The 27532-nt window shown below is 40.6% G+C and overlaps 1 protein-coding gene across 1 annotated transcript in view; it reads right to left on the bottom strand.

Moving 5' to 3' along the window:
* Positions 1-6666: 6666 nt before the first annotated feature.
* Positions 6667-27532, bottom strand: part of LOC139373473 (collagen alpha-1(XIV) chain-like) — an 88077-nt gene continuing 67211 nt past the window's right edge. The window contains exons 37-47 of the mRNA XM_071114029.1: positions 26745-26840; positions 23235-23288; positions 22371-22424; positions 22189-22242; positions 21783-21854; positions 16635-16670; positions 14337-14403; positions 13928-14116; positions 13560-13637; positions 12109-12264; positions 6667-8343 (exon numbers count right to left, since the gene is read on the bottom strand). Of these exons, the coding sequence (XP_070970130.1) occupies positions 8018-8343; positions 12109-12264; positions 13560-13637; positions 13928-14116; positions 14337-14403; positions 16635-16670; positions 21783-21854; positions 22189-22242; positions 22371-22424; positions 23235-23288; positions 26745-26840 (1182 nt within the window). The 3' untranslated portion in view covers positions 6667-8017. The remainder of the gene's footprint in view (positions 8344-12108; positions 12265-13559; positions 13638-13927; positions 14117-14336; positions 14404-16634; positions 16671-21782; positions 21855-22188; positions 22243-22370; positions 22425-23234; positions 23289-26744; positions 26841-27532) is intronic.

The following is a 27532-nucleotide window of genomic DNA, read 5'->3' on the forward strand; positions in this document are numbered from 1 at the left end:
GGTTATATCCAATAAATCTTCATGAATCATGTTTTACTCAGTGGATTCTATGGGTATAGACTGCCAAAACTGTTAATTCATAATGTACCATGCATTGAAATAAGATATAGCAAAATCAATATAAGGCAGACGAGACTATTTAGGCATAATATGAATACTATAAACCTAGCATTAACAATATTATGGGACATAAATCACATTAGAGATATGTTATATTAAATATATAGACCTGATATGGAAAATTGATTGTCAGGTATGGTCATCAGTGCAATTTACTTTGATGGGAGAAAGGCATCAGCCTAAAGCTCAGTGTTTCAACAATATCATTTTGCAATTTATATTGTCTGTGAACTTAATGTACATGACCAAATTCAACATAATAATGCAACATCAATGTGTCCACTGTCAAGCTCTAGTGAAAACGTGACTGATAGCGACATCTTCTGTCCATACGGAGAATAGCAGGCAAGATGTATATACATTTATACAGTACACACAGCCAAGTCTAGGGATACCACCGTGTCATACAATTTTAACTCTTAAAATGTCTATTTTGATATAAACAAATTGAAGAGGAGTATGTAGCTGACTGTCACTGATGATTAGGCATTGATACTACAATAGGAATGTGACAAAAAACCCTACAGTCAGTCTTAGACTACTCCTCTGGATTCAGTGACCTTAAGACCAGGGGTGACATTGAATAAGCAGAGAGGTGGATGGCTACACTTTTGATGAAGCACAGGGAGTTGGCCTCTAACTCTTTCTGTTATGATCTGATGAATTACAGAGGGGGGAAATAGGTGTGATAAATTGGGAGAAGAAGTTCTTTGCACTCCATTGCAGCACGGGTTGGCTCTCCTCATGCATAATTCATGAGGCCAAACTGGATCGCCATGGTGTCTGGGCACATTTACATACAAATGAGCTTTGAATTCATTATTTATACACCCCTCTGCTGCTGTCTTTGGCCGGCGTCTTCTTCCTCAGCTCCACTGATGTAGTGGATGCCAATTATAAATGTCACTACACAATACAGTATCAGTGTTATTGTAAGGCGAAGGAGTATGTTCTCTGCTAGTGTGTTTGAGCACTTAATCAAGTTTGTTGAAGTGATCATTTGCCTTCTTGTTTACAGTAACATTGTCAATTTATTGGTGCGTGGAGCAGGTTGACTGCACTGTGTATTTTCTGCACGGTTGCGTCATCAGTCTTTTGATATTGTGTTTATTCATATTCATGCAAGGATCCACATGGTCTGCATAATAAGGCCTCTCTCACCGGGCATACCCGCCAAAGCACACGCACGCACACACGCACACACGCTGTTTAATGTTTATGATTGCATGCACTGTATAGGGTCTATTAATAATATTTTATCTACAGTGCCTTGCAAAAGTGTTCATCCCCCTTGGCATTTTTCCTATTTTGTTGCATTACAACCTGTAATGTAAATTGATTTTTATTTGGATTTCATGCATTGGACATACACAAAATAGTCCAAATTGGTGAAATTAAATGAAAAAAATAACTTGTTTCAAAAAATGTAAAACCAGAAAAGTGGTGGGTGCCAATGTATTCACCTCCTTTGCTATGAAGCCCCTAAATAAGATCTGGTGCAACCCATTGCCTTCAGAAGTCACATAATTGTTAAATAAAGACCACCTGTGTGCAATCTAAGTGTCACATGATCTGTCACATGATCTCAGTATATATACACCTGTTCTGAAAGGCCCCAGAATCTGCAACACCACTAAGCAAGGTGTGCCACCAAGCAAGCGGCACCATGAAGACCAAGGAGCTCTCCAAACAGGTCAGGGACAAAGTTGTGGAGAAGTACAGATCAGGTTTGGGTTATAAAAAAATATCCGAAACTTTGAACATCCCATGGAGCACCATTGAATCCATTATTCAAAAATGAAAAGAATATGGCACCACCACAAACCTGCCAAGAGGGTGCTGCCCACCAAACCTCACGGATCAGACAAGGAGGGCATTAATCAGAGAGGCAACAAAGAGACCAAAGATAACCCTGAAGGAGCTGCAAAGCTCCACAGCGGAGATTGGAGTATCTGTCCACTTTAATCCATACACTCCACAGAGCTGGGCTTTACGGAAGAGTGGCCAGAAAAAAAAAATCCATTGCTTTTGGTGTTAGCCAAAAGGCATGTGGGAGACTCCCCAAACATATGGGAAAAGGTACTCTGGTCAGATGAGACTAAAATTTATATTTTTGGCCATCAAGGAAAATGCTATGTCTGGCGCAAACCCAACACTTCTCATAACCCAGAGAACACCATCCCCACAGTGAAGCATAGTGGTGGCAGTATCATGCTATGGGAATGTTTTTCATTGACAGGGACTGGGAAATTGGTCAGAATTTAAGGAATGATGGATGGAGCTAAATGCAGGGAATATCTTGAGGGAAACCTGTTTCAGTCTTCCAGAGATTTGAGACTGGGACGGAGGTTCACCTTCCAGCAGGACATTGACCCTAAGCATACTGCTAAAGCAACACAAGTGGTTTAAGGGGAAACATTTAAATGTCTTGGAATGGCCTAGTCAAAGCCTAGACCTCAATCCAATTGAGAATCTGTGATATGACTTAAAGATTGCAGAACCCGTCCAACTTGAAGGAGCTGGAGCAGTTTTGACTTGAAGAATGGGCAAAAATCTCAGTGGCTAGATGTGCCAAGCTTATAGAGACATACCCCAAGAGACTTGCAGCTGTAATTGCTGCAAAAGGTGGCTCTACAAAGTATTGACTTTGGGGGGGTGAATAGTTATGCACGCTCAAGTTTTCTGTTTTTTTGTCTTATTACTTGTTTGTGTCACTATAAAAAATATTGTGCATCTTCAAAGTGACACCAGGCCAAAGAAAAAGTTTAGCAATTTTTTTTGTATGTCCATTGTTACATCAAGATTTTCTCTCCTTTTTGGAATATCTGAGAATATATTATTTATCTTGCTGTCTCCTTCACAACCTTCCTCGACTAACCTGTACCCCTGCACATTGACTCGTTATTGTTATTTTGTGTTACTTTAGTAAATCTTTTCTTAACTATTATTTTTATTGAAACTCTATTGTTGGTTAATGTAAGTAAGCATTTCACAGTTAGGTCTACATCTATTGTATTCGGCACGTGACATTATGTTTTTTATTTCATGTATGCTTTAAAGTCCGACATCTAAACGAAAATGATTGAAATCTCACTTTTTCTTCAGACAATCCACATCTATTTGTATTATCTATGGTAAACAGTAACATCCTTTGTTGGACCCAGTAATACCGTAAACAGGCACAACATCAGATTACCCCAAATCACGTGCCTTTTTATAAATTGTCTAAAGGGAGGCTAATTTAATTGAATGTGATTATGAAAATGTACTCTAATTACCCATGGATATATATGGATATATTAGAATCCAAATGACTACCCTATTGAAAATATTAGATTGTTTTCCAGGTTCAGTTTGGCCCTTCTAATGTCTTGTTCAAAACTGAAGAATGACTGTGGTAATCACATTCACCAGACCTATAGTCATGTAATCATCTGAGATAATGAAGTCCTTCAAATGTATGTATCCCATATATATAAAATATATGAATATAATATATGCAGTATGTACGTATAGTACAGACATTTCCTTCCCGATCATGAATTATCTGAAAATCCACACTAGGTGGGGCACTAGGTCCAAACTTTACAATCTCAAGCTTATTTTCAGACCTGCCGATGTACGTTTCTCACATTCTCTGACAGTTAAAGTAGAAGTAACAATAACATGTACATTTACAAAATGCTTCTGTACAAAATGCTTCAACCGGATACCGTTCACTGGGAAAAACAGGTCTAAAACATGGTGATTGTGGCATCTTTATGTAGCGCCGTGCCTCAATATGTCCTCGGAATGTACCTGTAAATTGCCTGGTTGTTAGCGTTGACAGCTCACACAGTAGAGAGCGAAACATCTGCCACTGTATCCTTCCCCAGGATGAGACTTCTCTTTCTTCACTTGACCTAAATACTTGGTAACCTAGTAGTGATCGTGACATGACTTGTCTGAAATCAGATAAAGAAAATCCTTATAGGGTGTATGTTTTTTGTGTGCTTGGGTTTGTGATAAGAGGGAGAGGGGGAGGGAGGGAGAGAGAGCAGGATACATTTATTTTAAAAACTTTTGACCGTAGTGTATATATACAGTACCAGTCAAAAGTTTGGACACACCTACTCATTCCAGGGTTTTTCTTTATTTTTACTATTTTCTACATTGTAGAATAATAGTGAAGAAACCAAAACTATAAAATAACACATATGGAATAATGTAGTAACCAAAAAAGTGTTAAACAAATCAAAATATATGTTATATTTGAGATTCTTCAAAGTAGCCACCCTTTGCCTTGATGACAGCTTTGCACACCCTTGGCCTTCATGGTCAGCTCGTCATTAATTCGCCCCCACTTGGAGCGAAAAGGCAGACCTATGTACAGGGGCACCTGTCTGTCTGTTTGTCTGGTCTGGTCTGGTCTGTCTGTCTGTGTCACTTAGCAGCGTGACCCCAGGGGATCTAACGCCTGGCCTGGAGACTTCCTGGGTGGAGATCATGTATTATACCTCCCCTCAGGACGCAGCAGAAATAATAGCGAGGCAGACACTACTCTCACTCAGCAATTTGACAGAGGAAGAAAGTTTCTGGCTTCACAACGTTTCGGTGTGTGTCAGTTCCATTTGGTTGTAAGTAGGGCTGTGGCAGTCACTACATTTCTTCAGCCCGTGATTGTCAAGCAAATAACTGTCAGTCTCACGGTAATTGACAGTTAATTAACATAAACACATTTAGCATCTCCTGGCTTCCACAAGCCACTGATGCAGACCTTTGGAACATCTACATTCTAAAAAGTCTAATAAATCCATGTAATAAAGCCTACACATTCACAATAAATCCATTATTTATTTTAGACAGGTCTAAAGAAGCATGATATGAAGAAAAAGGAGTCTATTTCAGAAGAACAGAATAGCATACTCTGAGTTGTGCTTATGTTAGGTCCTGATCTGGCTATGCCAAATGGCTGTGGGCTACACTAGTTAATTTAGCAGACAAGATTTGCTTAGAATTCCGTGGCATTATTTTATATTATGAAGGACACAACTGAACAAAGCTGAATAAAAGAGAAAGGATATTTTCTCCAAACGATTTGAGGGAGTGTGCACATACGGCTATTCTGTGTTGAGTGGTTGAGTGGTTAACAAAAAATAATTATTCCTATGTGCTTAATTTAGAGTTATTAATGTAACTTACGTTGGGCTATATGTTTTCATTTTTAATATATTGTAAGGCTGCATGATGCGACTCTAATGATGATTTGAAGAAAGTCGCTTGAAAGGAACGAGCTCTGCTTTGTTTTTTGCACAGGCTGTACACACTACATCTGTCACTCAACAAGCAGGCGGTATCCCTTTTGTGTGGCCGTAATGCACCCTCATAAGCGCAAATGTTCCATTAGAACAGCATTCTCAAAAGCGACCGCAAATACAATTATGCATGTAATTCTGCATTTTTATAGTGAAAATGATCTTCCCCAAACTTGAAACTCACGCGCTGCTTATGTATGCCAATTAGGCTCTACACCCCTTGTAAAGTGGATTAATGAGCTACATTTTAAGAAGTTATTTGGCCACTTTAGTTGTGATACGAACCATATCAAAACATTTAGGCCTATGGTCTAGGCTACATGAGGTGTGCAGACTATGATTAGAAAAAGTTGCAAAAAAAGCATTTTTTCTTATGCTGGACATAACTCACAAGTGATAATATATCATTCACAAGTGATAGGCTAATATTGTTACCCATCAGACTATTCTTGATTTAAGCTTGTCTTTACCTGTCCTAAATAGTTTGTGTGTGAAATTTGTTTTGATTTAGAATGGACCATTATCATGGAAACGAATGGAGGAAGTTTTTTTTGAGTGGTTAATTTTCCTGCCAGACAGTTTGGTTATATTTACAAAAGGAGTATAGCCTATGTGCTTAATATTGGGAAAGTGGAGAAATAAATATACTAGGCCTAGCTGATGGGATCCTCCTCTTTTTAATAGAGGCCATCACTCTGTTTTCTCGCGCAATTGCGTTGCCTATAGAAATGTTGCGCAACATGAGCTCATGGGCTCTCATGAAGTGTTTGATTAGATTTTTGATTACATTTGCATTGATGTAAGAGTGATTAGAGGGACAATAGTGTGCTGAGTACCAGGCAGTTAGCATGTTTTGTAGGCTACTAATGACCAGCAGCATCAGAGCTTGGAGAAGCCTAACTACTGTGACAGTCACATGGAATTTGATTGCCTTCATGACTCGTGACCGCAGGTGTTGCAGTAATACGGTCACCGCAAAGCTCTAGTTGTAAGTCCTATGCGGTTCACGGATTCAAAAATAATTAAGTATTGCACACTGCTTGCTTACAAAGTTTCAGTGTGTGTGAGTGCATCCCTTTTCAAGTCCCGATAGCTGAGAGAACCACAACAAGGATTAAGGATGTCATCTAGAAAACTTTGGGGTTGCCATCTGTGTGTGTACACATTGATTTGGGGTTGCCATCTGTGTGGGTCCTTTAGTAATGAAACGTCTTATAACTAACTGATCATGTAATTGAAGTTCTGCCATTGGTCCAATTGAAGTGCATTTTATTACTTGTAGGAGAAAACAAACACATCCATATGAACAAAGAAGCAGTGTTGAGAGTACCCACCGCAAATAATGGTTGTACTTCAATTTTATTGTTTGAAAAACCAATACCAAGTAAAAAATAAATTACTTCCTTGATTGAAACGTGTTCTGATGAGAGACACTACAGTGGCCTGTTCCACATAGTTAGTCTCTGGAGCTCTGCAAGGTGAATAGACCACAGGCCTAACAACTCATCACAATACTGTAGGCTGAACGTTCCTGTTCTGGAGACCATATTCCGAGACACTTGCAATAACAATAAACATACATTAAAAAAAGAAATATATTTTTCACATATTTAACTCATAATCTTGTTATATTACATGTTTAGCACCTTCTCAAACACCCTTTAAAGACATACATGTATCATAAAAATACAAAGAGCAAAATGTTTGTACTATAACACTGCAATGGGGGTATTAGTTGGGCTATATGGCTGGTAGCTTGAATGACCCTGTCAAGATATGAAAGCATGTATTTATGTTGATATGTTGTTTCCCATGGGTGGGTAAAAATAGCATTATAAATTGATATGGAATAATTATATGTGAAACAAACACACATGCAAATATTACATTATGGGACATTTCATCAAAATAAATAATAATAGTCAAGTTTTGAACAGCTGGAGAATAACTGGTCATATTGAGTCTATTTATAATGTTAGTTGGATAGTTATCAATATAGGTAGTTATATTCACTACAAATATCACCAAGTAGTATATCGTTAATATTATATTATATTTTCAAAATGTTGAAATAATACTTGCTATTCACTCTTGCGTAATATCCTAGCAATAAAAGCTACAATTGAACAAAAATATTACTACTAAACTATACTATATTATACTATAATATACACTAGACTATAATATACTACACTACACTATAGGCCTATGTTCTTCCAGTATTACTAAGCTCATAAACAAGCACTTGAAGTAAACCGTGACCAGGAAATTGATCATTTGCATGAAATTAGATGAATGAACCACAGAGGTGGTAGGCTGAAAACGAAAAGAAAATAACAATACAATTGTATCTCTTGAAGTAACCGATTAACACACACAAAAATCTGACCACGTTACAACCAACAGTACAGATACCATATCTACACCACCAACCACAACACTTCCAGAAAGAAGAGGAGAAGATGGTCCCTCCCACTCTCTCCTCCAACCTCCTCCACCCTTCCTCTCCCTTATGTCCCTTTGACATTGACATCAGGCACTTAATGATAGTCCTTAGAACCCCCTTTGGATATTTCTCCCTTTAACTGAACAGTCCCAACTCCTCAGTCGTGTGTCCCCGACCTCCTCAAGGCTCTCCTTAGCCTGCTCTCTCTCATGGGACCAACCATTTTCCTCTCCTCCGGCCCCTCTTCCTCTTTCTTCTTCTCCTCCTCCTCCTCTTCAGCCAGGCTCCTGGAGGAGCGGTGGATCCCGGGGGACCTCAGCACCTCGTCGCCCTGGGTCAGGGCTGGGTCCTCAGGCTCGACTGGTCGGGGCGCCGGGTAGTTGGGCTGATAGTACTCGGAGGGGTAGCCCCCCGCGTCGTACCTATAGGGGTCCTCCTCCCCCGCCTCGTCATAGTTCTGGTAGACGTTGGGGGGCAATTGGACTAAGGGAACATTGCGGTGGTCAGATGGGTCACCACCGTTGCCACCCTCTTTAGCCACCGCGGCCACCCCCAAAGCGTGCATTTGTTTGTTTGTTTTTGATTGGGTTAGCGGGACAGGACAGGAAGGAGGAAGAGACACACACGAGGAACAGTGTTAGCGACGACATCAAAGCGGCCAGAAGAGCTAAAGAGGGGTATGGATGAGCTACACTGACAGGGACAGAAGGTCTAAGTTAATCTCTAATTAAATGTATGTGACAGCTCAACTGAGTAATGCATCAAATTACAATCAGTATTCAACTATTGGCTCCTTATAGAATATAAAAACTGTACACATTCGCTGCAGAAGCATAGAGAAGCCTTGGATAAAATACAGTTGAAGTCGGAAGTTTATATACACTTAGGTTTGTGTCATTAACACTTGTTTTTCAACCTCTCCATAAATTTCTTGTTAACAAACTGTAGTTTTGGCAAGTCGGTTTACTTTTGCACGACACAAGTCATTTTTCCAACAATTGTTTACAGATTATTTCACTGTATCACAATTCCAGTAGGTCAGAAGTTTACATACACTAAGTTGAATGTGCCTTTAAACAGCTTGGAAAATTCCAGAAAATTATTTAATGGCTTTAGAAGCTTCTGATAGGCTAATTGACATAATTTGAGTCAATTGGAGGTGTACCTGTGGATGTATTTCAAGGCCTACCTTCAAACTCAGTGCAATTTCAAAAGCCTGAAGGTACCATGTTCATCTATACAAACAATAGTACGCAAGTATAAACACCATGGGACCACGCAGCTGTCATACCACTCCGGAAGGAGACGCGTTCTGTCTCCTAGAGATGAACGTACATTGGTGCGAAAAGTGCAAATCAATCCCAGAACAATAGCAAAGGATCTTGTGAAGATGCTGGAGGAAACAGGTACAAAAGTATCTATATCCACAGTAAAATGAGTCCTATATAAAATAGATGGCATCATGAGGCAGGAAAATTATGTGGATATATTGAAGCTACATCTCAAGTGTAACGATCGTCGTATGAAGGAGTGGACCAAAACGCAGCGTGATAAGTGTCCATGATAAATGTAATACTCAAAACACTCGAACAAAATAACAAAGAAGAAAAACGGAAACAGTCCTGTCAGGTGCAGACACTAAACAGAAAACAACTACCCACAAAACCCAAACGAAAAAGGACAACTTATATACAGTATGATCCCCAATCAGAAACAACGATAGACAGCTACCTCTGATTGGGAACCACACCAACATAGAAATAAAGAAACTAGAATGCCCACCCTAGTCACACCTGGCCTAACCAAAATAGAGAATAAAAACCTCTCTATGGCCAGGGTGTGACATCAAGACATCAGTCAGGAAGTTAAAGCTTGAATGCCCACCCTAGTCACACCTGGCCTAACCAAAACAGAGAATAAAAACCTCTCTATGGCCAGGGTGTGACATCAAGACATCAGTCAGGAAGTTAAAGCTTGAATGCCCACCCTAGTCACACCTGGCCTAACCAAAACAGAGAATAAAAACCTCTCTATGGCCAGGGTGTGACATCAAGACATCAGTCAGGAAGTTAAAGCTTGGTCGCAAATGAGTCTTCCAAATGGACAATGACCCCAAGCATACTTCCAAAGTTGTGGAAAATGGCTTAAGGACACCAAAGTCAAGGTATTGGAGTGGCCATCACAAAGCCCTGACCTCAATCCTATAGAAAATTTGTGGGCAGAACTGAAAAAGCGAGTGCGAGCAAGGAAGCCTACAAACCTGATTCAGTTACACCAGCTCTGTCAGGAGGAATGGGCCAAAATTCACCCAACTTATTGTGGGAAGTTTGTCTACCCGAAATGTTTGACCCAAGTTAAACCATTTAAAAGGCAATGCTACCAAAAACTAATTGAGTGTATGTAAACTTCTGTCCTACTGGGAAGGTGATGAAAAAATAAATAATTCTCTATAGTATTATTCTGACATTTCACATTCTTAAAATAAAGTGGTGATCCTAACTGACCTAAGACAGGGCATTTTTACTAGGATTAAATGTCAGGAAATGTGAAAAACTGAGTTTAAATGTATTTGGCTAAGGTGTATATAAACTTCCAACTTCAACTGTATATGGTGAGCTAAAAAAAATGCATTTATGGCTAAATTAGTTTTTGTGTCAGGCAGAATGTGTTTCTACAAAGAGAGGGATGGCTTTATAGGAAACAAGGCAGTAGTCATTGCTGACAGTGATATAGTGAGGGAGTAGGGCCAAGGGACAAGCCTATCTACCCTAACACCTCCACTACAACCCTTTTGAACGCTGCTCACTACCCATACTGTTTGACTTGAGTAGGAGAAAGTAGCGAGAGAGAGAGAGAGGGATGACAGAAGCAGAGAGAGAGTGAGACACACACACATACCACAGGTCAGACAGATGAGACAAAATCATAAAGTCACCATGCTGGTATTACTCACACTGTGGAGTGCATGGAGAACACCGCGGGCCTTTTGAGCCATACAGTGTGCTCACCGTAATGCCTTTTCCTCAGAGAAAATGGCCGATAGAGAAAGACATCATTGATGGGTGTCCATGCACACATGCATTTACAGTTCGGGCACTATAGATTGTATCCACACTCACAATAACCATGTGTATTAGATAACAAACTATTGTTGAATAAATCATGATCACATGACTGTAAAGATGCAGAATTTTATTTTTGAAACAATGTAGCCAAACTTGATGCAATAGTGTGGTCTGTTCATGCACATACTAAAACATGACTTATCGTGATAAGACTTTGAGAGTTGATAGATACTTTGTTGGAATAACTATATCGCACATGTCACAAGCATTCACATATATCTGTAGGGTCTATAGACGTTTAAACAAGCAGGCTTGTTTAAATTCAACTCCACAAGCTAAGATACTGGGATACTGAGATGGCAACATTAAAACAAATATTCTCAGGTGCAGCACATTGTAAGTCATTGTTTCCAAGCTGAATTCTGCATCTTGGTTACATTTTGTATTTCAAGGCTTAAATGGCAACAGGAACTAATGGATTCATAAATAAGCCATATGCTCACGGCCATCTTACTGTAAACCATCAGATAATAGAATGGGCTCATTATTTTCCTGAGCTGTCGTAAACAGAGAATAAAGAGCTCCCACTCATTTATTTTAATGAGGTTTGGTCCTGAGGTTAATCAAGTGGGTCTCAATACATTAGAATTCAAAGTCTATTATGCATAAAGTAATTCAGAAAACAAATGCCAATTGCTTAAATATATCTCAGTATGGGCAACCAAACTAAACTTGGTTAACTGGTAAGTTAGTCATACTATAGTGTAGGCAATTCTGAGAACTCCCTTTTCAAGATAAGTCAGATAGTTCATGTTGTCTTAGCTTCACCTTGAAATACAGTGTGGATAAGGGTGTGATTCGGGTCAACCCCCTGGCGGATTTAACCCAATGAGACCTCTTTGCTCAGGTCTCCCTTTCAAAGAGCTTTAATTGGATTAAATGAGTTGATTATTGATTGACAGGGTATGATACAATAGGTCATAGACATGGAAACCCATTCTCAGAGAGTGCATTCTCAGGTAAAGGTTATCTACACAACAAGCTGATGGCAACGCCAATGGAGTTCACTATGGCTAAACAATTAGATCTAATGTATCGGACTTTGATATTATAAAAATCTCATGCTGCCTTGTGGTGTTTTGGTGTGTTTACAGTGGTAGGGGAGGATGAGGGTCATAATTACCTCCTACGTTGTAGCCCACGCAAGAGTTCTGGTCACAGTATCCAGGAGGTCCAGCCGACCCCACTGGTCCAGGGATACCCGGCCGCCCAGGAGTTCCAGGGTTCCCCGGCCGACCAGACGGACCCTGGCTACCTGTCCGCCCCTGACCCGTTGGTCCTGGAGGAGAACGGAAAAAGAGTGATGAGAGGGCGGAGAAATGTGGGGAGTGTGTTTTGATACAACAAATACATTTTCAATGAACAATTAAGGTTTTAACATTGAGCTAAATTCCGAAGTTAAATCATTATATGAAACGTTATGGCAAACCAATAAAACATGATGGCAATATTTTTGTCTTCATTGTGACTAAGAACACTGCATATTGAGGTAGAATTCATGAAGTTAAAGGGATAGTTCACCCAAATGACAAAATTACGCATTGGTTTCCAAACCCTGTAAGCAGTCTATGGAAAAGGTATGACAGCAATCCATGCTTTGGTTTAGTTTCCCTGGCACTGTTTCCACATGCTAACGTTTTAGCATTTGTGGCGCAAATCCCATTATTGTAAAGCTCAACAGTCACTTATAGATGTTTTGAACATAATGTGTGAAAAATGCTACTATTCAATTCATGGGACCAATGTCCCATGAATTGAATTAAATGTATGCCCAAAAACGATAAAACATTACCATGTGGAAACAGTGCCAAGGAAACTAAACCAAAGCATGAATTGCTGTCATACCTTATCCATAGACTTCTTACAGGGTAAGGAAACGAATACATCAACTTCTAATTTGGGTGAACTATCTCTTCAAATCTAGTCGTGTGCTTTGAAATAGAAAACTAGCTAGAGTCCATAATTAGGCCACTGATTGGCCAAACATCTCTCCACAAAAGGAAGAGATTCAGCATATTTATCATTACCCAGCAGTCAGTATAAGCTTTTGTTCCTTTTCATCAGACCCAAAATGCTATTATCACTGAGCTGTCTCCATCAGCAAATGCAAAGGCTATGAATGTCCTTTTTCAAATATCCTTGGAGGCACTGATCTCGCGCATGCCAGACACCTACATGTTCTCCCAGTAGCGCTCCAAGTTCTCTCATGTAGGCCAACCTGGCAACCACTCCAGGAGTTCAATCAACACACTGCGTCAGCTAGACTACAATAAATAAAGGAGTCAAAAGCTATGCCCCCTAATCATGTTTAATTAAACCAGTAGGGGCAGCTTAATGAAAAACAACAAAACAACAAACAAAAGTAAATTAAATCCAACTTGGGCTATCCTCTTCGTGTCATTTTCTCCCCTTGAATCAAGAGGGAGACGCTTAATCAAAAAACAGATCTGATGACTTCCCATTTTCTAATCCACCCCCTTAACAGATGTTGATTTCCTCTGCAAAGGAAGTCCCTGGAGAAAAATTGAAGTTGGAAATTTTGGGGTGTTTTTCACCAGGCATTGTTTTGGTTACCTGGGGGTCCTACGGGGCCTCTGGGACCCTGGACTCCTACACCTGGGCTTCCCTTGTCACCCTTCTCTCCTGACAAACCTGTACAAACAGAGACAGAGGGGACACACACTTTGACAGAATTCAGAGAAGTGGGCATGCTTGTCTCCTTTCCATATTAAATGACCTTCAGCACTACACGTGTCATGTCCAATAATGTAGATCTAGCCTAATATGTAATCATCTTTCTGATTCTATTAGTGATGTTTTCTTACATTACCTGCCGGTATCATTTACTGTAATATCTTCTCTCACAAGCTTATGGCACAGGCTACATGACTATATCTTTGCTCGATAGCTTGAGTTAAATCTGAGTCTCCTCTATTCAGTACCTCTGGCTCCTGGTTGTCCATTCTCTCCGTTGGACCCGGGGAACCCTGGTCTGCCTGCAGGCCCCTGCTCTCCCTGTGGTCCTTGGCCGCCCTGCCGACCGGGCTCTCCTGGGGGTCCAGGAATGGTGCGGACCGAAACGGGTGCACTGGGGATGTGGTTGAGGATGGAGCTGTAGCGAGCCATGTGACCTGTGGGACAGACGTCAGACTGAGGTCAGTGGCGCATGAATGGATGCCAATGACAAAATACATTTACACCATCACAGACAACACTCCCTTTTTCAAACTGTACACCCCTTCTATAGAATACAATTACACTCAAAGACCTGTGCAAACTAACATCAATACACACAAACCCGCACAAACACACACAGGAAGAGGGTCAGCTGCAGGATAAAAAAATACTCACTCTGTATCAGCTGCTCACAGACCTGCCGGGCGATTGCTTGGACCGATGCCTGGGATTGCAGGTCACCCTGGAGGCAAAAACACATGGTGACACCAAGACCATGGCTACAGATAACACTGTGTGTTTGATGTGTCCAACCTGTTTCATCGATCCCACAGGTGACATTTCCTCCACCATTACTTGGGTAGAAAGCCTGCCAGTCGTGATTTTGGCATCAACTCTTTCGATTGGAAAACATGGCTGTTGTTGACAGGCATAGATGTTGCTTTTTGAGCCTTGTATAAAAACCTTATTACCCATTCGCTGTTCGCTGTTATGGGCGAAACCAATCCATAAAGTACTTAACACTAGAACGATAGCTCTTTAAAAATATAACTGCTGTAAAGTAGAAAATCATTTCTACAGCTGAGTAACACAGCTCTAAAGCTTTAGCTTATAAAGTATGCATGAATAGGTCTTCTACAAAATGTGTTCTGGGTGCAGTACACCGTGTGATATTGCTCTTCAGAAAACTTGTTGTAATGGTAATTGTATACTGTCAGGCTGTCAGAGAACACCTATTGTATACCACCGAGCAGCAATTACTTGAAAGGAGGGCATTATTTATCTCCAACATTGATGTTAAGCATCGAACACATACTTCACAGAATTACACTACATGACCAAAAGTATGTGGACACCTGCTTGTTGTACATCGCATTCCAAAATCTTGGGTATTAATATGGAGTTGGTCCCCCCTTTGCTGCTATAACAGCCTCTAGATGTTGGAACATTGTTGCAGGGACTTGCTTCCATTCAGCCACAAGAGCATTAGTGAGGTCGGGCACTGATGTTGTGCGTTTTGGCCTGGCTCGCAGTCGGAATTCCATTTCAATCAAATGTATTTATAAAGCCCTTTTTACATCAGACGATGTCGCAAAGTGCTATACAGAAACCCAGCCTAAAACCCAAACAGCAAGCAATGCAGATGTAGAAGCACGGTGGCCAGGAAAAACTCCCTAGAAAGGAAGGAACCTAGGAAGAAACCTAGAGACGAACTCGGCTCTGAGGAGTGGCCAGTCCTCGTCTAGCTGTGCCGGGTTGAGATTAAAACAGTACATGGCCAAGATGTTCAAACGTTCATATATGACCAGCTGGGTCAAATAATAATAATAATCACAGTGGTTGTAGAGGTGCAACAGGTCAGAACCTCAGGAGTAAATGTCAGTTCATAGCCGAGCATTCAGTTTCATCCCAAAGGTGTTCGATGGGGTAGAGGTCAGGGCTCTGTGCAAGCCAGTCAAGTTCTTCCACACCGATCTCGACAAACCATTTCTATATGGACCTCACTTTGTGCACAGGGGCATTGTCATGCTGAAACAGGAACTGTTGCCACAAAGTTGGAAGCACAGAATGTTGTCTAGAATGCTGTAGCGTTAAGATTTCCCTTCACTGGAACAAGGGGCCTAGCCTGAACCATGAAAAACAGTCCCAGACCATTATTCCTCCACCAAACTTTACAGTTGGCACTATGCATTCGGGCAGGTACCAGATTTGACTTTTGGACTGCCAGATGGTGAAGCGTGATTCATTACTCCAGAGAACGCATTTCCACTGCTCCAGAGTCCAATGGCCACGGGCTTTACACCACTCCAGTCGACGCTTGGCATTGCACATGGTGACCTTAGGCTTGTATGTGGCTGCTCGGCCATGGAAACCCATTTCATGAAGCTCCCAACGAACAGTTATTGTGCTGACGTTGCTTCCAGAGGCAGTTTGGAGCTCAGTAGTGAGTGTTGCAACCGAGGACAGACGATTTTTAAGCACTATGCACTTCAGTACTCGGCGGTCCCATTCTGTGAGCCTGTGTGGCCTACCACTTCGTGGCTGAGCTGTTGTTGCTGCTAGACGTTTGCACTTCACAGTTGACTGGGGCAGCTTTAGCAGGGCAGAAATTTGACGAACTGACTTGTTGGAAAGGTGCCACATTGAAAGTCAATGAGCTCTTCAGTGAGGTCATTCTACTGACAATGTTTGTCTAAGGAGATTGCATGGCTGTGTGCTCGATTTTATATACCTATCAACAATGGGTGTGGCTGAAATAGCTGAATCCACTAATTTGAAGGGGTGTCCACATACATTTGTATATATAGTACATTGTATATTATATAGAACAAGATAAGTATCATAAGATATCTCAATTCAATTGAATGTAATAAATGCTCTACTGGCATGAATGGGTGGTTGCCACTGTTGCCAAAGCAATGTATATGAAGTATTACATCAATTACCAATATGTTTGTTATCTCTATGACTTACTCTTTCTCCCTTCTCTCCTTTGTTTCCGGCGGAACCCTGCAACAGAACAAGAGGCAGAATGACAATGGACAGAAAACAATGAAGTACATTTACTGTACACATTTTTTGAGTTGTCCATTTTCTTTGCCATCTTTTTCTTTTCAAGAACTTGCATCAAGAAGTAGACATTTACCCCAGAGAAGTAAAAGCAATTTGGAAAGGTTAACAGAATTACAACAGACATTGAAAGCAGGTATGACAGGTATGAAAAACTCTTCTTAGGAAAAAGCACTGCACAATGAACAGACGCTACCTTCAGTAAGCTAGACGCTACCTTAAGCAAGCTAGCGTCATTATTTGAACCCTGCCATAACCATTTATCTGCAAAGGTCATATAATGACAAATAATAACTATGCAGTATCAGTAATTACATCGTAATTACATAGTAGGCAAGAGTATGTAATTACTGCTAACCTTGTCTGGCTCTCAGCCAGAGAATGTTAGCATTTTGACGTCTGGGGGCACACCAATTAAAAAGGTGTCATCCTACAAATACCTTGATCTTTGGTTGGACGATAAGCTGTCCTACAAAGTTCACGTGAGGATTGTGATTGTGAGGATGTTTAAACTCAAATTGGGTTCTTATTCTTGTAACAAGGCTTTGCTTCCCATTTGAGGCCAGAAAGAAGCTTGTTCAAGCCACTTTTCTTTCTGTGATTATGGTGACATATTGTATATGCATGCAGCCTGTTCTGTGTTAAAGAAACTGGACTCTGTTTATCATGCATCTTTGCCAAGTCACTCACCCACCAGTGCACCTTATATCAAATGGAGGGCTAGACCTCGCTTTACAAACGCAGACAGCTACATTTGTATTTCTTCATCTACAAAGCCCTTCTGGGTAGCCTGCTCTCCTTCCCCATCACCACCAGCAGTTCCCAGACGCGGTCTACTAGATGGTTGCTGCTAAAAGTCCCCAGGGCCATTGCCGAGTTAAGCAAGACTGCCATTCCGATTGTGCACCTGAGGCATGGAAGTCTGCAAAATATGCTTCACCTAGATATACTAGTGCCCCTTAGTGGGTTTAAAACTCTGGCCCAAAACTCTGTTGAGGAGTGTAAATGTTTCCTCCAGGCCGGATGAGCACCTAATGACGTGTTGTTGTGCTGTTTGTATTGGTATGTTTAAATGTTGAATTGACTGCTGCTGCTTTCTTGACCAGGTCTCCCCTTGCAAAAGAGACAATGTGTCTCAATGGGTTTCTTCCTGGTTAAATAAAGGCGAAAAATAATATATATATATATATATATATACGTTAGTGCCTTGCAAGCCACCAATGTAGCTTAAAATGCATATTGCTTATTGTCATGACATTGTAAGGCAATTTGTTAAAGGTTAACTTAAACCGCCACAAACATATTCTGTTCCATAGTCATGATGGTGTTATTTTAACCTCCGATTTTCTAACGAAAAGAGAGGCCATTGAGTGACACAAAAGTCTGTTTTTCTGGCAACAATGTTGAAATAGACAACGACAATATAGAGCTAACAGCCGAAATAAAGGAAACACCAACAAAAACCGTTGGGAAACCACGAGCCGGCAGAATAAACAGGATGCATAGATTGTACAGGCATAGATTCTACATGTGTCTGGAATAGGGGTGCGGGTCAGCTGTTTGTTCACCTGCACCCGCCCGCAATTGCTAATAACCCATCCGCAACCGCACATTGGGGCGGCAAGTAACCTAGTAGTTAGAGCGGTTGGGCCAGTAACCGAAAGGTTGCTAGATCGAATCACCGAGCTGACAAGGTAAAAATCTGTCGTTCTGCCCCTGAACAAGGCAGTTAACCCACTGTTCCTAGACCGTCATTGTAAACAAGAATTTGTTCTTAACTGACTTGCCTAGATAAATAAAGGTAAAAAAAAAAAGAAAGTGTGACCCACTCAACCCTAACCCAAATATAGAATATGCGCTACAGTCAATGATGACATAATGATTAATTTTTTTTACAGTGGGTGCATTTTTTGTTGTTGTTGCCTGATTTAGATACAGTTGAAGTCGGAAGTTTACATACACCTTAGCCAAATACATTTAAACTCAATTCCTGACATTTAATGCTAGTAAAAATCCCTGTCTTAGGTCAGTTAGGATCACCACTTTATTCTAAGAATGTGAAATATCAGAATAATAGTAGAGAGAATGATTTATTTCAGCTTTTATTTGTTTCATCACATTCCCAATGGGTCAGAGATTAACATACACTCAATTAGTATTTGGTAGCATTGCCTTGAAATTGTTTAACTTGGGTCAAACGTTTCAGGTAGCCTTCCACAAGCTTCCCACAATAAGTTGGGTGAATTTTGGCCCATTCCTCCTGACAGAGCTGTTGTAACTGAGTCAGGTGTGTAGACCTCCTTGCTCGCACACGCTTTTTCAGTTCTGCCCAACAATGTTCTATGGGATTGAGATCATGGCTTTGTGATGGCCACTCCAATACCTTGACTTTGTTGTCCTTAAGCCATTTTGCCACAACTTTGGAAGTATGCTTGGGGTCATTGCCCATTTGGAAGACCCATTTGCGACCAAGCTTTAACTGATGTCTTGAGATGTTGCTTCAATATATCCACATAATTTTCCTGCCTCATGATGCCATCTATTTTGTGAGGTGCACCAGTCCGTCTGCAGCAAAGCACCCCCACAACATGATGCTGCCACCCCCGTGCTTCATGTTTGGGATGGTGTTCTTCAGCTTGCAAGCCTCCCCCTTTTTCCTCCAAACATAACAATGGTTATTATGGCCAAACAGTTCTATTTTTGTTTCATCAGACCAGAGGACAGTTCTCCAAAAAGTATGATCTTTGTCCCCATGTGCAGTTGCAAACTATAGTCTGGCTTTTTTATGGCAGTTTTGGAGCAGTGGCTTCTTCCTTGCTGAGCGTCGATATAGGACTCGTTTTACTGTGGAAATAGATACTTTTGTACCTGTTTCCTCCAGCATCTTCACACGTTCCTTTGCTGTTGTTCTGGGATTGATTTGCACTTTTTGCACCAAAGTACGTTAATCTCTAGGAGACAGAACGCGGTATGACGGCTGCGTGGTCCCATGATGTTTATACTTGCGTACTATTTTTTGTACAGATGAACGTGGTACCTTCAGGCGTTTGGAAATTGCTCCCCCAAGGATGAACCAGACTTGTGGAGGTCTACAATTTTTTTTCTGAGGTCTTGGCTGATTTCTTTTGATTTTCCCATGATGTCAAGCAAAGAGGCACCGAGTTTGAAGGCCTGCCTTGAAATACATCCACAGGTACACCTCCAATTGACACAAACTATGTCAATTAGCCTATCAGAAGCTTTTAAAGCCATGACATAATTTTCTGGAATTTCCCAAGCTGTTTAAAGGCTTGGGAAATTTCCCAAGCTGTTTCCCTAGAAGACTAATTAAACGCATGCTCAACAGAATAATGTAGTAGATCGATAGAATGAATGCTTCAATCTAGTTGACATCGGTAAAGTTTTCTCTGTCATCTTTCGCGGAGCAAAGACTGGGGAGAAAATACAATGACGCAAAAATAAAAAACAGAAAATATTTTCTGTGCAAAGTATTATTTTTTTGTGCCGGCTATTTGACACATGTGCAGTTAAACCCTAAAGTTTAGGCTTGTGCACTAATACCAGATAGTATAAATTAATGAAAGAAAAACCTCAATGTAGCCTGTATAAATTGCACAATAATTCTACATTTATGGATTTGTTAAGGTATTGTTTCTCTTTATTCAACCTGCCCGCCACCCACCCGCCCTTCAGCCACACAATATTTAATGACCCTAAACATGTCCGCCCCGTCGATATAACCGCGGGGACTGTGGGTTATGAGTCAACATGTGCATTACTAGTCTGGAACTCTTTTGGAGATCTGGGGACTGACTCACACATACACACACACAGCCACACACCAAATACATGACACTCAGTTGAGGCTGCTGAGGGGAGAATGGCTCATAATAATGTCTGGAATGGAGCAAATGGCATCAAACACAAGGAAATCATGTTTTTGATGGATTTGATACCAATCCACCTATTCCGATCCAGCCATTACCACAAGCCCGTTCTCCCCAATTAAGGTGCCACCAACCTCCTGTGATGACCCTAAGCATAATGGATGATGATTGCTTAATTAACTCAGGAACCACGCCTGTGTGGAAGCACCTGCTATCAATATACTTTGTATCCCTCATTAACTCAAGTGATTTTGGCAGTTACCTGAATATACAACGTCACATCAATGTTAAAGTAACATTTAGAAAACATTAACTATCTTCAATTACAGGTAGAAAATGGTGTGGACAATGTTCTCAAAGACATTCAGGGACAATGCTCCTGTTGTGTCCTGACACGTCAAGACATCCACTATTTGAATCCCCTACATTTAAAACAATATCCTGAAGACTCCTTGGCTTCCGGCATCTCTGTCTATCACACCTCTGTCCACCAGACCAGACAGACAACAGGCATGTCGATCCCAAATAGCAAGCAGGCAGAAACAATCCTGTTTGCATTTCAGCATCACACACAGACAGCTTTAGAATGAAGTTGGTGGACTTTGAGTGTCTATTAGTTTAGCAAAGTCCTTTTTCAAGCCTGGTGAACATAAAATGCAGTACATCTTTGACATACCTTCTCCTTACAACGTTAGATTTTCTAGATGTATAACTAGATGTATATATAGTTCCTTAAATGATTTCTCTGTCTCCGAATATCCCCTTTGAACTGTTATCCTTTCTCCCAGGTCTTTATACATACATAGAAATACGACATATTCCTGACCATGTGACCTGCCCTAGAATAATGCCTGGCGCTTGTTATAGTTTGTAACTTTTATGGGTCAAGTCAGGCAGTCAGGAACAACTCTAGGTCCTAATTATGATATATATACTGTACTGTAGGACTATGGACAATATATTCATATATGACTTTGCTGTCTCCCAAAACCTACCTCCCGAATACTACACACAACGGGCAAAACCGTTTGAAATGACATCATGCTGACGTATGTGGTTGTAATGATGTAATTTCATAATTTCTGCTTGCTGGGTATTTCCTTAGCTAGAGGGTCAGCTCCTTAAGTAGTAACATGCATGGACATAGAGAGGTCAGATGACTCACAGGAGGTCCTTGGTCTCCCAGTGACCCTTGAGGTCCACTTGACCCTGGTGAGCCGGGAGCTCCTGGAGTGCCCTGTGGGTGAAGGAGGAGAAAAACAAAAACAAACAAAGTGTCACCTCACTGATTAAGCAATCACTCAAAGTTCCAATTTGTAACTTTCGTTTTCCCAGTGGTAACTTGAGGTACTACAAAAACATTTGGCCAAGAAACAAAACAAAAAACTGTTACGTTCCCCAAGAAGCACAAACAAGTAACCTACAGGGACAGTACTGTTGACCAGAAAGTATTGTAAGTTGCAGATCACATTTTACAATTCAAAGCTACAGGATGAATGTATTTTATAATACAATTCAATCAAGTTCATTCATCAGTCCCTGATGCTCCATCCACACACAATCTGACTTACCATAGTCCCTGGAGGACCTGTTCGCCCCTGGGGTCCATCTTTACCAGGCAGTCCCTGTGGAAAGGGGTTACATGTACAAATACATACCTATGAGACTGTGCGGTTACGCCAGCTCCTATACCATGACTTTATATTCACATAAAATCTATTCCTTTGGATTAAACAGACAAACAAGACCTTACCCTTGTTCCTGTTTGTCCCTCTCGACCTGGTGACCCAGGAGACCCAGGAATGCCCTGCAACCGTAGAGAGAGAGAGAGCGCATGTGAAAACAGAAAGGCCTGTTGAGGGTGTCAGCATGAATACGTTTGTATTGACGGACTCAGTTGGTTGGACCATTATCCTAACTCATTACAGATAATTAATGTTGTGAGGCCTGAGCTGTTTGTAATACACAGTCTCTTGCATGACCTTCACAGCTGTCAAAGCCAAATTCCCTCACTCAGACACAACGAGTACTGAATGCCAATGGCATGACTCAAAGCCTATTACAAACAAAAACACACATCTCCCAACCTCTACAGTTATTGACAGGATCCAACTTAATTGGCTGAGCTCAGAGATTGATTATAATGAAAGTTCATGGCATCTTAGACATGAATCATTACAACAGAGGGGAAATAGCTATTGTTATTCTGTAAAAATGTCTTGTTACGGTCCAGGCAGGCGCTGCCCATAACCACAGATCTAGGATCAGATTGCCCTATCCGCTAATGCTCAGATTTACCATCAATTGGATGGGAAGACAGCTGACCCGTTATTATTGGTTAAGACCAACTTCTACCTTCTCCTTTTGCTACCTGTGCAAATCCGACATAATATAAACCAAAGGGGAGCAGTAGCCCTTCACACAAAACTCTCTCACCAGAACTCAGAATGACTTGTTCCTATTAACAGCTACATTACAGAGATAGAAATTAAATATGACATTCAAAGATCTCCCTTTGGTGCAATGGTGTCATTTGAATGTCATTTGAAGACTGAATGCCATTTTGTGATGAGGGAAAGTGTGTCTGAAAGGGCAGGAAGTGAATGGTGGTCTTTACCTGTATTCCTGGAGCGCCAGCTGCACCCTTCTCACCTCTCTCTCCTGGACCACCCTGAAGTGTGAAAAAACAACAATAGATATAAACAGCAAATATCAAGCTTATTTGGAGGCTATTTCATAAGTTGGGGTCGTCACTATCTGGTCACCATCTGCGTTCGAATTACAAATGCCATTTGTTTCACAAGCTCTTACAGTAGCTGTACCTTAATAACCCTTAACTTGTTATGGCTGCAGGGGCAGTATTGAGTAGCTTGGATGAAAGGTGCCCAGAGCAAACGGCCTGCTCCCTTAGACTCAGTTGCTAATATATGCATATTATTATTATTGGATAGAAAACACTCTGAAGTTTCTAAAACTGTTTGAAAGATGTATGTGAGTATAACAGAACTCATATGGCAGGCAAAAACCTGCGAAGAAATCCAAACAGGAAGTGAGAAATCTGAGGTTGGTATATTTTCAACCCAGGCCCTATTGAATTCACATTGGGATATGAATGAAGTTGCACTTCCTAGGGCTTCCACTAGATGTCAACAGTCTTTAGAAACTTGAATGAGGCTTCTGCTGTGTTGTGGGACTGAATAAGAGCTGAATGAGTCAGCTTATTGGCAGAGAGCCATTTCCTGATCACGTGCATTCCACATGATATCGACTTGCGTTCCGTTGCTTCTGTAGACACAAAGGAATTCTCCGGTTGGAACTTTATTGAAGATTTATGATAAAAACATCCTAATGATAGATTCTATACTTAGTTTGAAATGTTTCTTCGAACTTTTTGAAGTTTTTGTCTGAAGTTTTTGTCCAAACACACAAGCGTTTGGATATGTGTACCAACGCTAACAAAAGTAGATACTTGGACATAAATAACGAACATTATCGAACAAATCACAAAACATTTATTGTGGAGCTGCGATTCCTGGGAGTGCATTCTGATGAAGATCATCAAAGGTAAGGGAATATTTATCATGTACTTTCTGGTTTCTGTTGACTCCAACATGGTGGCTAATTTGATAAATTTTCTGAGCGCCGTCTCAGATTATTGCATGGTTTGCTTTTTCCGTAAAGTCTTTTTGAAATCTGACACAGTGGTTGCATTAACCTCTCTAGGGTCCTACCTGGCCAACATCCAGTGAGATTGCAGAGCGCCAAATTCAAATTCAGAAAACAAAACATATTTTACATAGGTTTAAAGATGAACTTCTTGTGAATCCAACCACGGTGTCAGATTTAAAAAATGCTTTACGGCGAAAGCATACCTTACGATTATTTAAGAACATAGCCCAGTAGACAAATCATTACAAACAGTAACCAGCCAAGCAGAAGAGTTACAAAACTCAGAAATAGAGATAAAATTAATCCCTTACCTTTGATGATCTTCATATGGTTGCACTCAGAAGACATTCATTTACTCAATAAATGTTCCTTTTGTTCGATAAAGTCTCTTTATATCCAAAAACCCCAGTTTTGTTCGCATTTTTTCTTCAGTAATCCACAGGCTCAAACGCAGTCAAAACAGGCAAACAAAAATATTCAAAATTGTATCTGTAAAGTTCATAGAAACATGTCAAACGATGTTGATATTCAACCCTCAGGTTGTTTTTAGCCTAAATGATCTATAATATTTCAACCGGACAATAACGTCGTCAATATAAAAGGTAAACAAGAAATGCACTCTCTCGGGATTGCGCATGAAAAAGCTCTGTGACACGTCAGGGTCCACTCATTCAGACTGGTCTTACTCCCTCATTTATCAGAATACAAGCCTGAAACAATTTCTAAAGACTGTTGACATCTAGTGGAAGGAATAGGAACTGCAATTTGAGTCCTAAGTCAATGGATACTGTAATGGCATTGAATAAAAAACTACAAGACCAACAACAACAAAACATTTCCTGAATGGATTTTTCTCAGGTTTTTGCCTGCCAAATCAGTTCTGTTATACTCACAGACACCATTTTAACAGTTTTGGAAACCTTAGAGTGTTTTCTATCCAAATCTACTATTATATATTCTGGGCCCGAGTAGCAGGCCGTTTAATTTGGGCATGAGTTTCATCCAAAATTCAGAATGCTGCCGCCTACCCATATCTATAATTCCATGTGTATAACTTTTATTATCATCTACATTTATGATGAGTATTTCTGTTGAATCGATGTGGCTATGCAAAATCACTGGATGTTTTTGGAACTAGTGAACGTAATGCGCCAATGTAAACTCATATTTTTTTTATATAAATATGAACTTTACCAAACAAAACATACATGTATTGTGTAACATTAGGTTCTATGAGTGTCATCTGATGAAGATCATCAAAGGTTAGTGATTCATTTTATCTCTATTTGTGCTTTTTTGTGACTCCTCTCTTTGGCTGGAAAAATGGCCTGGTTTTTCTGTGGCTTGGTGGTGACCTAACATAATTGTTTGTGGTGCTTTCACCGTAAAGCCTATTTGAAATCAGACACTGTGGTGGGATTAACAACAAGATAACCTTTAAAACGGTATGTATGTTTGAGGAATTTTAATTATGAGATTTCTGTTGTTTTGAATTTGGCGCCCTGCACTTTCACTGACTGTTGTCATATCCTCCCGTTAACGGGATTTCAGCCCTAAGATTAATAACCCTTAAGGACCCTTACTGTCACCATAATCCTGAATTAACAACAAACAGATCATGTCATCGATATAGAATGTGTGTATGTTATACCATAGAGAAAAATTTACCATGTGTTGAAGCAAAATTAATTTATTACATTCTAATGCTTTTGTGGGTGAAAAATGGTTTTGTTACAGTCACTGGTAATCTTCCGCAGCTGACCAGTAACCTCTTCATACACCCTACAAAGGAGTGATTTGTTACTCGTTCCTTATCTCTAAAAGCTATCCAGGTTGAATGATTTGCCTGTCTGTTTAGGCTCTAAAGATCGGATCATTCCCCTATCTTAGACACATCGGCTGTGAGAACCGGTTAGAACCTGGTTTTGTTTGTTTGAACGTTTAAAGGGAGTAGAGATAATGACCCTTAGCTCTTTTGTAAGCTTGCCTCTTTTTGAGGGTTAAGCAGCTCTTTGTGTAGGTGGAGTATATAAAGACTGAGAGACTTGTAAATAATCAAGATCCTCTCCGGGTTCATCCTGAGAGCGCAATCTTCCTTGCAATTACTTGAATAAACTTCTTATTGCTGATAAAGGAGTTCTCCTGATTCCTTGAACAAGTTTTTCTCAACACATAGGTTGGCTTAAACATTGCCTTAGTAAAAAGTCCATTAGATTACGGTACATCCTTCCTCCTTTATGGCTTATGTTCAACATCATTCCTTGAGAGAGAGAAAGAATCGACCTCTGAGTATTACAACAGCTTTTACAAGGTGGACTTTATAGCAGGCCTAGGTGAATCTGGTACTGTTGCTGTGTTATGTATGTCAGGAAACTAGACTCCTCTAATATGTGCAGTATTATATGGTGTGTGTGAGCGTGTGTATGCGCATGTGTGTGTGTGTGTGTGTGTGTCTTACCGGGGGGCCCATGATGGTGCGGCCGCTGGGGCCCTGGGGGCCAGGAGGCCCCTGCAGCCCAGGAGTGCCAGCGTCCCCAACTGGACCTATCGGCCCCTGTCATAGAGACAGAAGAACACATTGATCAAATAGATTAGAATATAGTTAACAAAGAGATAAAGTGATCTATTTTTACTACAGATCTAGTTAAATCCCCTATTTTCTACAGTCATTACCTCTATGTAGTATGAAAGTACAATTTTAAACAACAACAAAATACCAATTTGTAAATGTTGAACTGCTAGCTGGTAATATAGTACTATAAACATGTTTTAATGACATATAAGACCATAACACCGGAATCGCAATCTAAGGCTTTCAAAAGTTGACGACATGAATATCAATAGTGTGCTGTGCGAGGTTTCATGGAGGGCAAGCAATATGTTCATAAATCTTTTATTCCATACAACTGTCTTCATCCTTTATACATTATCTGACCCAGCTCTTGGCGGCTGAGGGGGCTTTAGGCTAACTCTGTGATTTAACTGCAAATCAGAGTGCCGTGAGGCCACTCTCTGTCAGTCTTGTCGTGAGCCAACCAGTCGCAGGCCATTGACTTTCATGGGGGCACGCTGTGTCTCGGACGAATATAAAATTCATGAGAGTAGGAAGACAGCATGGGCGCACTGCGAGGACGCCTGCATTACAAAGACCTTCCCTTGCTGTAATAACACACCATTCAACCACCAGTGCAATTTTCTGGGACTTTCAAGACCCATGCAATCCCGAGTCGAATAGCGTGTGAGAGA

Source organism: Oncorhynchus clarkii, chromosome 18 (genome assembly GCF_045791955.1).
Source record: "Oncorhynchus clarkii lewisi isolate Uvic-CL-2024 chromosome 18, UVic_Ocla_1.0, whole genome shotgun sequence".
Taxonomy (NCBI): Eukaryota; Metazoa; Chordata; class Actinopteri; order Salmoniformes; family Salmonidae; genus Oncorhynchus; species Oncorhynchus clarkii.